Source organism: Geotrypetes seraphini, chromosome 5 (genome assembly GCF_902459505.1).
Source record: "Geotrypetes seraphini chromosome 5, aGeoSer1.1, whole genome shotgun sequence".
Taxonomy (NCBI): Eukaryota; Metazoa; Chordata; class Amphibia; order Gymnophiona; family Dermophiidae; genus Geotrypetes; species Geotrypetes seraphini.
Genome location: NC_047088.1, coordinates 90,116,349 through 90,132,228, shown reverse-complemented (window position 1 = coordinate 90,132,228; position 15,880 = coordinate 90,116,349). Strand labels below are relative to the sequence as shown.

The 15,880-nt window shown below is 46.6% G+C and overlaps 1 protein-coding gene across 15 annotated transcripts in view; it reads left to right on the top strand.

The window, feature by feature from the left end:
• LOC117360845 (protein AF-10-like) overlaps positions 1-15,880 on the top strand; it is a 206,017-nt gene that overhangs the window by 10,491 nt on the left and 179,646 nt on the right. For all 15 annotated transcript variants that reach the window (XR_004539534.1, XM_033945352.1, XM_033945350.1 and 12 more), the window contains one exon: positions 9-63. Coding sequence is in view for 13 of the 15 variants with exons in the window: in XM_033945352.1 (XP_033801243.1) it covers positions 9-63 (55 nt within the window). In the remaining 2 variants the exon portion in view is untranslated. The remainder of the gene's footprint in view (positions 1-8; positions 64-15,880) is intronic.

Genomic DNA, 15,880 nt, shown 5'->3' with positions numbered 1-15,880 from the left:
CTTCCTAGAGTTGTGAACTGTGCCCACTGACGGATGGAGCATTCAAGAGAACTGATAATGGGGGTCAGTACCACCGTTTTTAAAAAAAAATTTGTAACCCTTTTAACATACAAGGGTTGAAGGAGAAGAGGGATAGGGATAAGGGATGCTTGGCTATAAAAGCATATTTACTGCAAGAATATGAAGCTGAGAAATAAAATCTCAAAAGACAAGAAATAGGAGAAAAAGTTCAATCCAGTGCACCTATGGTGGTGATATTTGCATTTCTGTTTGACCTAAAAGACAGACTTTGGTTTTAAAATGCATATTGCTGTTATTACATTCTAGGTCCTCACTATTAATTTATTTGTAGTGCTCTTGGTAGCTTTATGTTGGCAGCAATCTGAATAGCTGGAAAGTTTTTTGATAGGGTTCCACATGTAAAGCCTATTTTACATATGGAAGAGGGCTTTTATAAAATAATGCTCAAGTGTGTGCCTACTTTTTATGTAATCTGCATGTAGGTGTTCCTGGGGGAATAGTTTGAGTAGAGTAGCAATGTAGGTGCTTATGTTTTACTTGCTACACCAGCTTCACAATACATCGAAGCGATATAGCTGCAAAGGGCTGCCCAAATGTGCTTTCCTATGCAGTTGTAAGAAAATATTTTGAGCCCCTGCTCCAGAGATGTGCCAGTTAAATCTGAATAGTGGCCCAATAGCATTGAAGCTTAAGCTTTTGGAAACTGGTCAGGGAGGCACCTTTTCCTTTTTTTCTTCCAGAGGGGGTCCATCTAGGTCATTGGTCTCAAACTCGCGGCCCGCCAGGTACTATTTTGCGGCCCTTGGTATGTTTATCATCATCACATCACAAAAGTAAATTTAAACAGTTTCTTGATCATATGTCTCTTAGCTATAAATTACAATATTGTTATTAAGACTTAGCCAAAAGGAAAGATTTATAAACTATAAAGAGTTTTACCTCATGCAAAATTGTCATTTCTTTAACAAGACATTAACTATTTTTTCTGAGGCCTTCCAAGTACCTACAAATCCAAAATGTGGCCCTGCAAAGGGTTTGAATTTGAGACCACTGATCTAGGTGATTCTTTCCTCCCCATGAGGAATACCAGCAAGGAAGAGATGCGACGCTGTTCTGAATGAGGTACCCAACTCTTAAGCCTACTGGAGCATTGACTCCCTGCTCATGGGGCTAAGGAGGAGGAAACATCCAGCCTGGCTTTGCCTGTGCTTGTTTCCAGCTGTCCTGTAAAACAGTATCGGTCAGAAAATTTTTTTTGCTGGTCAATGAAGGTTCAGGTCCCTCCACAAACTGCACACAGGGCAGGAAGAGAGGGTCCGGTGCTGGTGTCGGCTGACTTGCAACTTTCTGTTGCCGTTGTGTATGCCGGGACTCCTGTCTCGAATGACTCCAGCCTCGTATGCCTCCTACCTTCTCCGGGACTCTTGCCGTTTTATGCCTTCTACCTTTGCTGGGACTCCTGCCGCATATGCCTCCTGCCTTTATCTTGTCTCTGCACCCCTGGACCAGTAGCGGCAGCTCTGTGTTCTTTTAACTTCGCCACACAGCTGCCACTAGCAGTAGTTTAGCCATGGTTTCATCAGTCAGCCTTTGCTAGGCCAGTCCGCTTCGTGAGGTGGACCGGCCTAGCAAAGGCCCCAAGGCTGCCTAATGAAACCGCATCTAAACTACTGCTAGCGGCAGCTGTGTGGCAAAGTTGAAAGCACACAGCTGCCACTAGGCTAGAGAGAGGAAAAATTTGCTGGAGAGGGAAGGGAGAATGAGTACTCCTGGACAGAGAGGAAGGGAAGAGAGTTACTATTGGATAAGGGGGAGGAGGGAAGGGAGAAGGGTACTGCTGGGCAGGGGGGGTGGAAAGGGAAGAGTTACTATTGGATAAGGGGAGGAGGAAAATAAGGAAACAGCTGGCAGGGATATTAGAGGAGGGGAAGGGGTCAGGATTGAATGGAGAGATCAGATGAGAGAAAGGGGAGAGAGAGGAATGAGAAAGTTAAAGAGCAATTGATGCTGGGAAGGGGATCAGCAGCGAAATAAGGAGAGGACAAAGATGCTAGATCTAGTGGAGAGATAAAAATGATGAAGAGAGCAGTGAAGCTGGAATGAATCATGTAAAATGGAAAGAGGGGTGCGCAGCCTGGATGGAAAGGGGAGGGGGCATAAAAAGAAGGCAGATATCATATGGAAGGGGGAGAGGGCAAAACAGTGGATGAAAGGGGCAGATGCTGGATTGAAGAGACAGGGCAGACGCTAGAAAGTGAAAAGACGATGAAAGCAGAAACCAGAGATGACAAAAGGTAGAAAAAATAATTTTATTTCTATTTTGTGATTAGAATATATCTGATTTGAAATATGTATCCTGCTACAGCTGGTGTTTGACATAACTGGGGACTGAAAAGCCCAAGCAGTGCTTCTTTAGCTTCCAGCTGGCTTAGGGCTCTCTGACCAGGTGGCAGTTGCCCTAGATCAGGGGTGTCCAATGTCAGTCCTCGAGGGCCGCAGTCCAGTCGGATTTTCAGGATTTCCCCAATGAATATACATGAGGTCTATTTGCATGCACTGCTTTCATTGTATGCTAATAGATCTCATGCATATTCATTGGGGAAATCCTGAAAACCCGACTGGATTGCGGCCCTCGAGGACTGACATTGGACACCCCTGCCCTAGATGCACTTCCTTAACACTATTCCTGTCATGTGTGACTGTGGTTTTCTGTTAGCATATTTCTGTGTAGCATTCTGTAATAATTTGGCTTATTCAGTTTTCTTGATAGTAGAGGGGATATATGTGAAGGGGAGGGGAGACGGGGTTTTGTTAATTCTTGCCCTGTATTTGTATTTTTTTTTTTTTTTTGTCAAATGTATTTTATTGAGCAATCAAGAAAATAACAGAAGGGCACAACAAGGTCAAAAAGCAGCTCAAATGAGTTTGAAATATTCCCCCAAAGAACCACCCTCCCCCTCACCCAACCCAAAACACCCCCCTCCCCCCCAATCCCACCCCTGGGTCCTCCTTCCAATTATCATAAAGAAACAATGAGCAAGACATACAGAAAATGAAACAAAAGGGTAAGCACAACAAAAATCATCAATTAAGAATCCAGCTACGAGCCAGAGGGGTCAAAGTAGTCCAGAAAGGTTCCCAAGTAGACTGGAAAAGGCGGCCCTGGCGAGAGGACAAATCAGGCACATCCCGTCGCTCCCACATCAAGAGAGCTATCATGCGGCTCCTCCAAAGGGAGTAGTCCGGAGCCTCAACGTCAAGCCATTTCAGTAAGATGCATTTCAAAGCAATCAGGATAGTCCACTTGAGGAAAGCTGCTACTCCTTTGGAACGTGGAAAGTAGTGAGGAAGAGTCCCAAACAAAAGCAAAGGTGAGCTGTGAATGGTAACATGCCAAAGATTCTCAACAAAAGCAAAAATAGCAGTCCAAAAAAGCTGTACCTGAGGACAAGTCCAAAACATGTGCCCCAAACTGGCCTCTGGGGCCTGACAATGAAGGCAGGCTGCATTTAAACGAAAATGAGCCAAATAAGCCCTTTTAGGAGAGATATATAAACGAAAAATCAATTTAAAATGTTGTTCCCAAAAGGTGGTATATTTACGAAATGCTGGCAAACGGCAGACAGACTGAAGAAGTATGTCCGAAGGAAAGTCTACACCAAGATCACAAGACCAAGCATCTCGCAACTGAGAATGGTCAAACAAAGGGCATTCATCTTTCAAGTGGCGATGATGGAACTTGAGGGGGACCGGTTCTTGCGAACCAATGGTAAAAGCTGTGGACAACGACTCTTGGCAGGAGGCCTGCAATGAGCTAGAAGGTAAGGAAGAAATGTAATGGTGAATTTGCATATAAGCAAAAAAGTCAGAAGGGGGAAGATCGAATTCCGTTTGCAATTGAGCAAAAGATTTAGGGGTACCATCATCATTAACCAAGTGAAACAGATAATGAATGCCCTTAGTTCCCCACCGAACAAAACTCGGCCCATCAGTCCCAGGCAGGAAAGAACCATTAAAGCGAAGTGGTAGAAAGGGAGAAACAGAGGAAGAAAGATTGTGAAATTTGCAGACCCAACGCCAAACCTTCCTCAAGGGTCTATGCGATACTTTCATAGAAAGAGCCTCAGGTACAATAAAAGGGACAGAATGGAGATAGGCACTAAAGTGAGTAGAATGAAAACAAGTAAGTTCTAGAGAAGTATTAGTGAACGCTGAAGTACCCCTGAAGAGATCGTTAATATGCCGCATGCCACAACCAACCGTCAAATAGCAAAGATTCAATAAGCCTAAACCCCCTCTATACCAGGGAGTCGCCGCCCGCTTATAAGACAAACGAGGTCTCTTACCAGCCCAAATAAATTTCTGGACCAAGCGCTCCAGTCTACGCTCGTCACAAAAAGTCAAATAAAGGGGAAGGACCTGAAAAACAAAGCCAACAGGGAACCAAGAGCATGTTATACAAATGTACTCGACCCAGAAGCGAGAAAGGAAGAGATTCCCAAAGGTGTAACTTATTTTGTAAAGCCTGAAACAGCGGCGTCACATTCAACCAGTACAGCGGGATGGTAACCCCCAGGTACCGCAAAGCGGAATCAGCCCAACGAAGAGGAAAAGCGCCCCTCCAAGAAGTCCGTAAATCTGGTGGAAAAGGTAAGGCCAAGGATTTATCCAAATTAAGGGACAGCCCCGAATAAAACCCAAATTCAGAAATAAGATCCAGAGCTGCTGGGAGAGAGTCCTCAGGGCGGGTAAGAATGAGGAACAAATCATCTGCATACGCCAGAGTCTTAAGTTCAAAGTCGCCAACCGAGAGACCTCTAACCTCCGCAAACCCCCGAAGCGTGCATAACAAGGGTTCCAAAGAAAGAAGGAACAGAAGAGGGGAAAGAGGGCAACCCTGCCGGGTACCACGAAGAATAGGGAAAGTGTCTGAGCGTGTCCCATTAACAAGCAAAGAGGCATGCGGATTAGAGTAGAGGGAACTCACGGCATCCAAAAAGAACCCTCCGAGCCCCACATACTCCAAAGTGTGAAACAAAAAGGACCAAGAAATGCTAGCAAACGCCTTGGATGCATCCAGGCTAACAAATAGCGTCGGAATGTGGTGAGATTGGCACTGGGCAAGAGCAAGAAGTACCTTGCGGACATTATGTACCGACTGGCGGCCCTGAACAAAGCCAACCTGATCCTCATGTATAAGCTGTGGTAAATGAGGAGCAAGACGATCAGCCAGCATGCGTGCGAAGAGCTTGAGGTCAACATTTATTAGAGAAATGGGGCGATAAGACCCCGGCAAATCCGCAGCCTTACCCGGCTTCAAGAGCAAAGTAATAAGGGCCTCATTCGCAAAGCGCGGAAAAGAGCCACGAGCAGTGGCAGCATTAAAGTACGCCAGCAAAGGTCCAAAAAGAGAAGGGGAAAGGAGCCTATAGAAGTCGCCCGAGAACCCATCTGGGCCCGGTGCCCGATCAGAGCGGAGCGATTTAATGGCAGACTCTAGTTCAACTGCCCGGAATGGACTGTTAAGAGAGGAAATCACAGCCTCTGACAAACGAGGAAGCCCAGAAGAGTGACGATAATCTGTCATCTCCAAAGAAGCATCATCCGGAGCTTCATATAACCGACGAAAAAAGTCAAACAAAACCCCGGAGATCTCAGAAGTTTGAGACACCACCCCACCGCCCCGGTTCCACAAAGATAAAATCGGCTAATTTCCAGTCGTAGCATTAGTCAAATGAGCGATAAGGCGTCCAGGTTTGTTCCCATAACGATGGAAACGATGCTGATAAAAGGCTTTACATTTTTGGGAACGAGAATGAATAAGGGAATTCAAGGCCACCTGAGTAGACAGATAACAGTCTCGAGTCTCTGAAGAAGGGTGAAGAGAAAAAGACCGCTTCGCTAAACGTAAGGCCCGTTCGAGAGTAACAATCCCTTGGTTAATACGCTTGTTACGGGCACACAGAAATGAAATGATCTGACCTCGAATCACCGTCTTCCCAGCCTCCCAAAACAAAATGGGATCATCCACGTGGGAAGCATTATTCGCTGAATAGTCATCCCATTGGGCCTGCAAAAAGGCACGAAATTCCGTATCTTGTGCCAGATAGAAGGGAAACCGCCAGGACGACGCTCGGAGGTACGAAGAATCCAAGAAAACATCTACCCAAATCGGAGCATGATCTGAAATAGACAGAGGTCCAATCTCAGCCGATTGAACAGAAGAAAACATAGAGGAAGACAAGAAGATATAATCCAAGCGAGACCAAGTGCCATGGGCACGAGAAAGATGAGTGTAGTCGCGAACTTCAGGATGTAGGAGGCGCCAAGGGTCCACAACCGAAAGAGATTCACAAAAGTCCGAAAGAAGGTGACCCTTAGAGCCCAGAGAAGAGACAGGAGATCCAGATTTATCCTGATCAGGGGTCATGACCAAGTTAAAATCTCCCAAGAGAAATAGAGGATCACTAGGAAATCGAGAACAAATTTGAAGCAGCCACTGCAAGAAGGCCGATTCACCAGAATTAGGGCCATAAACCACTAACAAAAGATAGGAGCGCCCTCCCAAGGTAAGTCGTAAAAGCAGAGATCGACCATCCGGCTCCTTGTCCAGAACCTGGACACCAATGGGAGAAGACTTGCGGACCAACACAGCAATGCCCCCATGACGGCCCGAAGAGGAAGCAAAATACACCTCCCCCACCCAAGAACGACGCAACTTAAGATGTTCTGCATCAGTCAATCTAGTTTCTTGTAAACATGCAATATCTGACCGATAGCGTTGTAGAGCAGCAATTATTTTGGATCTCTTGACCGGCGATGTAATCCCCCCTACATTCCAAGATGTAATTCTAAAAGGGGTACTCACAGCTGGAAGTCAGAAAAGATGCGAGAGAAGAAAAAGGAATCCAAAAGAAAACTACCGCAAGGGCCCAGCCCCTCCCAGAGTAGCAGTATCCGTTGAAGGAAAACAAGGCAGCAAATGTGAAACAGTAAATCACAGCAAAAATAAGGCAAACATAGCGAAGGAGGACCCCCCCACCCCCCAATACCAACCCCACCCACGCCCGAACCTCCCCCAACCCAAACCTCCCTCCCACCCACCCTCCCTAGACTCCCAAAAATCCCCAGAAAATCCCACTACAAACATACACCCCAGTCAACGGACGTGGAGTGAGAGAGAGTCACACAAAGATGGCAACAGGGCCCCCAATCCCCCCACCCCCCCAAAGCAGTGTAGAACAAGATCCCCACACACACACTAAGAACAACCCAACAGTACCACAACACAGCAATCCTCCTACACAGGAGCAGAAGGGAGAGAAAGGGAAGGCCAAGGGCAAAAGGCCCAAACAGTCCTAAAAGGGGAACCAGACAAAAGGATACCCTAAGACCCCCCCCTTCCCCCCAGCAATCACTCACACACTCAATCCCAGGCAAACCATAATAAAAAGACAGAAAACCCCTTTCCCACAAGAGACAAGGATCCCAGAAAGAAAGATATCCTATGAAAGCCCCAAACCCCAAACAAAACCCCCATACACATCTCAAATATCCAAAACAAGCAACTGTCTCCTCCAGACATCAGAGCTCCCCACCAGAACCTCAAAAACTCCCACACCCTGTAAATCCATGAAAGAGAAAGATGGGGAACCAAAATGGGTGCCAGTAACAAGTAAAAGCAAAGCGCCGTAGGGGCGGGCAAAAATGGCTAGGGCTCATCATAAACCTCTCCAACAGTAACAATCCCTAAAACAGACCATAAACCCCTGCAAGGGAGTCCACATAAGGCAAGCAAGGTATAGGGGGCACACAAAATCCAAAAGTAAGCCCAGACAAAGCTAGAACTGTCTGCCCGGCTCAGCATCCAGGGTGGCCCAAAACACAGAGTCAGCACCCCAGTGCTCCAGGGAAAAGGTCACCGCACAGGAATGTCAGAGGCCAAATCCCCGGACGGACCGTAGATGGGCCGAAAACTGTCTGCCCGGCTCCGTAGCCAGGTTGGCCCAAAGCACAGGTACACCGCCCCAGAACCCCTGGGAAGGAGAACACGGTACAAGAGTGTAAGGGGCCAAACCGCAGGCAGGATTCCAGGTGAGACTAGAACCGCCTGTCTTGCGCAACCTCCAGGACTGTCCAAGACACAGGCTCACTCCGCTGCACCCCAGAAAAGGGGGACACAGTACAGAAACGGGAGATGGTAAGTCACAGGCAGGATTGTAACAAAGATCCCATACAAGAAACAAACTCTAAGTAACCACAAAAAGAAGCAATGCAAACATAATCCATCACCAGGACTCCCAAAACCTCAAGGGGCTGATGACGGGCCAGATTCCCCGGGTAGGGCATCCAGATAGGCCTGTGCTTCCTCTGCTGTGGCATAACTCTTCCAGCCGTCGGTCGTCCAAATCTTCAGAAGGGCAGGATAGGAAAGCTGGAACCGATGTCGATGTTCATAGAGGGCCGAGCAGACCCTGGAAAACTGACGCCGCCGGTCCTGCAGCGCAGGGGAATAGTCCTGGAATAAGCGGACTGTGGCCCCGTCAAAAGTAAGCGTGTTTCTTTTCTTTCTATAATGTCACATCAATTCAGTCTTATGTGCTGAATTCAGCATAAGAACATAAGAAGTTGCCTCCGCTGAGGCAGACCAGAGGTCCATCTCGCCCAGCGGTCCGCTCCCGCGGCGGCCCATCAGGCCCATTGCCTGAGCAATGGTCCCAGACTATCCCTATAACCTACCGCTACTCTTATCTGTACCCCTCAATTCCTTTATCCTCTAGGAACCTATCCAAACCTTCTTTGAAGCCTTGTAACGTGCTCCGGCCTATCACAGCCTCCGGAAGCGCGTTCCATGTGTCCACCACTCTCTGGGTGAAAAAGAACTTTCTGGCATTTGTTTTAAATCTGTCTCCTTTTAATTTTTCCGAGTGCCCCCTTGTACTTGTGGTTCCCCATAATCTGAAAAATCTGTCCCTGTCTACTTTTTCTATACCCTTCAGGATCTTGAAGGTTTCTATCATGTCTCCTAAGTCTCCGCTTTTCCAGGGAGAACAGCCCCAGCTTTTTCAGTCTGTCAGTATATGAGAGGTTTTCCATACCTCTTATCAGTTTAGTTGCTCTTCTCTGGACTCCCTCAAGTACCGCCATGTCCTTTTTGAGGTACGGCGACCAATATTGGACACAGTACTCCAGATGCGGTCGCACCATTGCACGATACAGTGGCAGGATGACCTCCTTCGTCCTGGTCGTGATACCCTTCTTAATGATACCCAACATTTTGTTTGCTTTTCTTGAGGCTGTGGCGCACTGTGCCGACGCCTTCAAAGACGTGTCCACCATCACTCCCAGGTCTCTTTCAAGGTTACTTACCCCTAGCAGTGATCCTCCCATTTTGTAGCTGAACATCGGGTTCTTTTTCCCTACATGCATGACCTTGCATTTCCCTACATTAAAGTTCATTTGCCATTTTTTGGCCCATTCTTCTAGCGTCGTTAGGTCCCTTTGCAGATCTTCGCAGTCTTCCATGGTATCAACCCTACGGTAGAGTTTGGTGTCATCCGCAAATTTTAATAACTTCGCAATTTGTTCCTGCCTCCAGGTCATTAATAAATATATTGAACAGGAGCGGTCCCAGCACCGACCCCTGCGGAACTCCGCTCGTGACCCCATGCCAGTCCGAGTAATGGCCCTTCACTCCAACCCTCTGTTTCCTGTCCGCCAGCCAGTTTTTGATCCATCGGTGGACCTCCCCTTGCACCCCGTGTCTCCACAGCTTTTTAAGCAGTCTTTCGTGCGGTACCTTGTCAAAGGCTTTTTGAAAGTCAAGGTAAATGATGTCAATGGATTCCCCTTTATCCACCTGTCTGTTTACCCCCTCAAAGAAGATAGTTGCCCGGGTATGGTCATCGGACCGCCGCCCCAGGTGGTGTGCACGCTCCAATCTGAGGGGCCCCATCCCAGCAGGGAGCGGCAGCTCTGATTGCAGCCAGACCTCCAAGGTGGGAAGTAAACCGGCATCCAAGACCGTCTCAGGCAGCCCAATGAGACGCAAATTATCCCTTCTAGAGCGGTTTTCTAAATCCTCCAGTTTTTCTTCTTGGCGCTGAAGCAAAGTTTTTAAAGAGGAGAGTTCCGCTGCCGAGGCATCGTGGGCGTCTTCCACGTGGGCCACGCGGTGCTCCAGCTCCCCGGTGCGTCTGGTAGTATCAGCGATGGTAGATTCTAGGGAGGCTAGCTGAGAGGAAAGTTGATCAAATCGGGCATCTAACGCTCGCACCACGGAAGCCGACAGTGCTTCTATATGCGCCGCAGAAAGCGGGAGCGCGGAACCCGACTCAGCTCCCGCCGCCATCTTGGTGTCCGCGCGCGAGGCTCTCACCTCCCGATCTTTGTTGGTACGGCTAGATTTCCCGCTCATAGTAGGGCTGCCCGACAGAAGAAAACGGTCCATACACCACTGAAGCATGAGCCACTGCCAAAATATGGAAGTCCAGTAAAACGGGTGTAGGGGGATCTAGGGCCCCGGAGCTCGAGCAAAGCACGTCTTGCTCGGCTCAGCACATCACGTGACTCCTATATTTGTATTTATAAAATTACAATTGTACAGAATATTGCTTCTTTTATACTTTTTAATAAAATATTCAATATAAAATCATAACTATTTGAGGCTTGTACAAATGGGATCAAATGGTTTTACGGGGACCGAGCTTGCAGGGACAGGGCGGAGATGGATTTTTTAAAATTTCAGTCTTAGTAGTTTGCTAGTCCACGAAATGATTATTTTTTTCCACCGGTCCACAAAATAATAATTTTATTTCCGCCGGTCCATAGGTGTAAAAAGGACACTGCTGTAAAATACACCATACCATAAAAGAGAAGGCATCGAATCGCTGGGGAGATTTGATCTTGAGCTTCTGAAACTTCACTCTTGAGCAACTTCATTCTTGCTGCCATAAGATGGTCCTTATTAGGGAAAGGACCTGGAAGCTTGAAGCAATGGAGCTGCTGAATGCAGATAGAACCTTCCCAATGTCTTATCTACTTGCCTCTCCAGAAAGGAAAATAAGCACTGACTAGAGCATATAGAACCACAAGGGAGTGAGAGAGAAGACGCAAGTATGAGGGGAACACAGAGGAACAGTTTGCCACCAAGAGGAAGTAATAAAATAGTAGGTGTACCCACTGTCCAAACGCACCATAGTATAGTGACTTTCAACTTTTTTCATCTTGGGGTACACTGAGAAGGCGCAAAGCCTGAAGGTACATGTCGTTTTTTGTTTTTTTTTTAACAGAGATATTTTATCAACATGAGTAATTACTGAAATACTCCAGCTCTTGCATAACATTTCTAATACACTTGTTATTGCATTGAAGCCAGTATAAATAATACTACATCATCTCTATGATAATGCCACATCTTCTCTATTATTTAGCTCTCTTTCCAGTACTTCAGAAAGCCCTGCTCTGTAGCTGCTCTAAACACACCTACCTATAAATTACAACAGAAAACCCCCTACTCTGCTCCCACACTTTGCCAACAATTCAGGGTACCATATTCCCCTTGCACACATTTTTCTACTCTGTCGGGAACCTGTACTCCTGACACTTCCTCCGGCTCCTCAACACAAACTTTCCTAGAAACAAGCCAAAGATGGCATCGCTCTTTGTGTCTCTTCCCTTGTAAGCAGCCTAAGCCCATAAATATTACATTCGGTTTGGTGCTGTCAACCCCTTTGCATCAGTCTACTAGTAAATTTTGTTTTAGATGGGAGTGCTAAAATAAGACTAATAAAAATGTACCATTACCCACATATTCATTAGCTTTTATTTTATTTTATTTTTTAAATTCTTTATTGATTTTCAAACTACAAATGCGCCATAAACGAATCACATATGTACATTGTATAATAAGCGCAGCAAACTTTCAAATATTAATGCAACAAAGAAATTTCCCCCTCCCTCCCATCTAATATAAAAACAAATAAATCAAGCCTTCATTTTCAACCTGTCCAAGTGGACTTCGCTACTAGTCCAGCTACCACATGGCTTTATTATAAATGATGGAAGCTGTGACTATATGAGTTGACAGACACAAGTTTTTCTCGTTCAGTGTTACTTCAGGATTACTACCAAAATCCATTGGGAAGGAAGAGAGGAAGATGGGAAAGTGGAAAATATATTCATATACAGATTATTAATTTAAACGCACTAACATGCCTTCCTTACTATGATGCCTGACTATCCAGGGAGTTTATAGCAGTTTACAGTGGAAGTCTTGTATTTAAGTGTTGCAGTACAAAGAGCCTCAGGCAAGAGCCAATTACTTCACACAGCAACCTGGCACTTTTTAAGTTTTCTTTTGTGGCATTTGGTGGCAGTATGCAGCAATTCAGACAGCCTGCTAGCACCAACCCCCAAATCTTCTGTCTAATTCATATATTTTGTGGTAATAAAAACCAATCCTTCCCCAACATACTTATTATGATTTTAAGTATAGTTTAAGAGCAAAGAGATGGAAGAAAGTGCTGAAATAGAAGGATATAACGGAGGAATGCACAAAGAGAAATGTGAAATGAACAGACCATGGAGAGACGTAGGAAAAAAGCAGAAGAGAGAGACTAAGACTACTGTTATGAGAAAATAAAATGTCAACTATCAATAGTAGAAAATAAATTTAGAATAAAATACTTTAATTGGAATATATCAATCTCTGATAGGTTTTATTTTGTGAGGTACAAGAGGAAATGCATTTTTCTTTCTATTTCTCCAGTGTCTCTCTTCATGCAGAATCTGACTTCTTGGGGTTTTCAGTCAAATTTGTGTCCACATATTTATGTTTCTAATTTTAGTCCCTTGTGCATTGAGGGGATGGCTGTGTTTGACCTGTGTGACTAATTTGTGGTATTGTGTTACTTGCTGTGTTTAATGATCTATAGCAGCCATATACTACATCATCTGCGGCATCCTTGTTATTTTTTTTTTTTTTTTAGCTTTTCCTTGTAGAGCGGACCGGGAGGCAGAGGGGAGGAAGGAATCCGGGCGAAGCGAGGCAGAGGGGGAGCGGCGAGAGGAAGCTCCGCCCACCCCAGCGCGTCAGGTCGTCTCAGCGCCCGGGCTCCCCCTTAAAAGGAAGGGAGCCAACGGCGCGTGGCAAAGGCACTCGCCTTAGCGAGAGCGCCTTTGCGAAGGAGCCTTGGAAGGAGCCAGGAGCCCAGGCAGCCCAGCAGCAATTTCTAACTTCTAACTCAAAAAAAAAAAAAAAGTACTTTTCTGTTCTCATTCTTCTCTTCTCTCTCTCTATTCTTTCAGCTAGCTGCACGCCGAGCACCACTCCTACACACCAAGGGACTTCAAGTACGAGAAAGGAGAAATGGAGGCTACAGGAACCCAGCGAAGCTTTCCAGTTAACTGCACCGGGTGTCATATGTATGACTACCTCCCCTCCGGGAGGCAGGCGAACATATACAGTCGACGTCAGGAACTGGATAGCCTGAAGAAGGAGGTCGGGAGACTGCAGGTGCAGGTCCAGGAGCTGGAGGGACTCCGCACCATAGATGAACCAGGCTGGGCTACTGAAGATACCACCAGAGAGTGCAACATCAATGAGCAGGCTAGAGAGCTCGAGAGATTCATTGAGGAGGCCTGCAGGATGGTGGAGGCACAGGATCACCAACAAGTCGGAAGGGAACCAACAGTTGGAAGACGGAATCCACCAGATGCCGGGGGACAGGAACCAATATATGGAGGACAGATTCTACCAGATTCCAGGAGGGAAGGATAGATTCCAACAGGACCTTGCGGAGGAACTGAGCAGACAGAGGAGGCGGAGTCCCATCAGAATCCGTAGGAAGGATTGGCGGATGGAGTCACTGATATAGACCTGAGACCCAGGAGGAAACTGAGAAAGGGGAAATCCGCAATCGTAGTGGGAGACTCAATCATGAGAGAGGTGGACAGTCGCATAGTAGGAGGCAGAGATGACCGACTAGTGACATGTCTCCCAGGGGCGAGAACTAAGGACATCACAGACAGAATTGAGAGAATCCTGGAAGGAGCTGAGACAGAGGAAACAGCAGTGATAATCCACGTTGGAACCAACGACATCAGCAGAAGGAACTACAACAGGACAACACTGACCGAGCAGTTCAGGATACTGGGGAGGAAACTGAAGCTGAGGACAAGGAAGATAGCCTTCTCAGAGATCTTGCCAGTACCGAGGGCGGATGCAAGGAGGCAGACCGAGCTGCAAGTAATTAACGGTTAGCTGAGGAGGTGGTGCGAAGAGGAAGGTTTTCACTTTGTACGGAACTGGACAACTTTCATGGGAAAGAACAAGCTCTACAGGAGGGACGGACTGCACCTGAGCACCAATGGGACGAGGAGGCTGGCACACAACATCCAGAACAACATAGACATGGCTTTAAACTGAGGAAAAGGGGAAAGCCGATAGTCGATCTGACATCGACACATCGGACTAGAGTATCAAACAAGGATACTAGACCAGGAAAAAGCGATAGAGGGATCTAGACTGAGTGGACATTTTTTGATAAAAAGTCCAAGGATGCAAAGCAGGGGCCCAGGGAACTAACGAAACCAAAGAGCAAGAAATGGAGGAAACAACCGAAAACATCCAAAAATGGGGAAGCAGGCTGAGGTCGAGATAGACATACCACAGAAGGGAGATGAGGAAGAAATAGACACACCACAGGAGGAGGATAAACAAAGCGAGACCCGGGGACTGGCAGCCCATGAGGGGGTAGACAGGAACAACAACCACGAGGAAAACCAACAAGGAAGGTAAACAACCGGGACTTAAATTGCCTATACACTATTGCTAGGAGCCTAAGAGCCAAAATGGGGGAGCTAGAAGTCATAGCCAGAATGAAGGACATAGACATAATTGGAGTCACTGAAACATGGTGGTCCGAGGACAACAAATGGGATGTGGTCATACCAGGGTACAAACTTTACAGGAGAGACAGGACATACAAGAAGGGTGGAGGAATAGCGCTATACATAAAGGACTCCATTCCTTCAACCAGGATGGAAACAACAATAGGGGCGGACAACTTGGAATCACTATGGGTTAAGCTACCAGGAGCAAACGGAGCAGACATAAAATTGGGACTGTACTATCGCCCACCAGGACAACCGGAAGCAAACGACCAGGACCTGGAGGCTGAATTAAGGCAGGTATGCAAAAGCAGAAGTGTGGTGGTGTTGGGGGATTTCAGCCACCCTGGTATAGACTGGAGTATTGGACACTCAAATTCCACAAGGGAAACAAAATTCCTGGAGGCTATAAGGGACTGCTTCATGGAACCAACAAGAGGAGAAGCCACTCTTGACCTAATCCTCAACGGGCTAGGGGGACCTGCAAAGGAGGTGGTAGTACTAGCGCCACTAGGAAACAGCGATCACAACATGATCCAGTGCAAGCTAGAAATAGGAACACCAAAAGTTAAGAGACCCACAACGACAGCACTCAATTACAGAAAAGGGAACTACGAGGCAATGAGGAAAATGGTGGGAAAGAAACTCAGCAGCAGCTCAGGGAAGATGGAGACCGTAGAAAAATCCTGGTCCCTGCTCAAGGGCACGGTGCACGAAGCACAGAACCTGTACATCCCCAGGTTTAGGAAAGGGTGCAAGAAGAATCAAACAAAAAACCCGGTGTGCATAACAAATGCAGTGAGAAAGGCGATAAGTGACAAGAAAGCATCGTTCAGAAAATGGAAAAAGGACTAAACCAAGGACAACCAGGATGAGCACCAAAGGGAATGTCACCGAGTGGTAAGGAAAGCAAAAAGAGAATATGAGGAAAGACTGGCAGAGAAAACAGGAAACTTCAAACCCATTC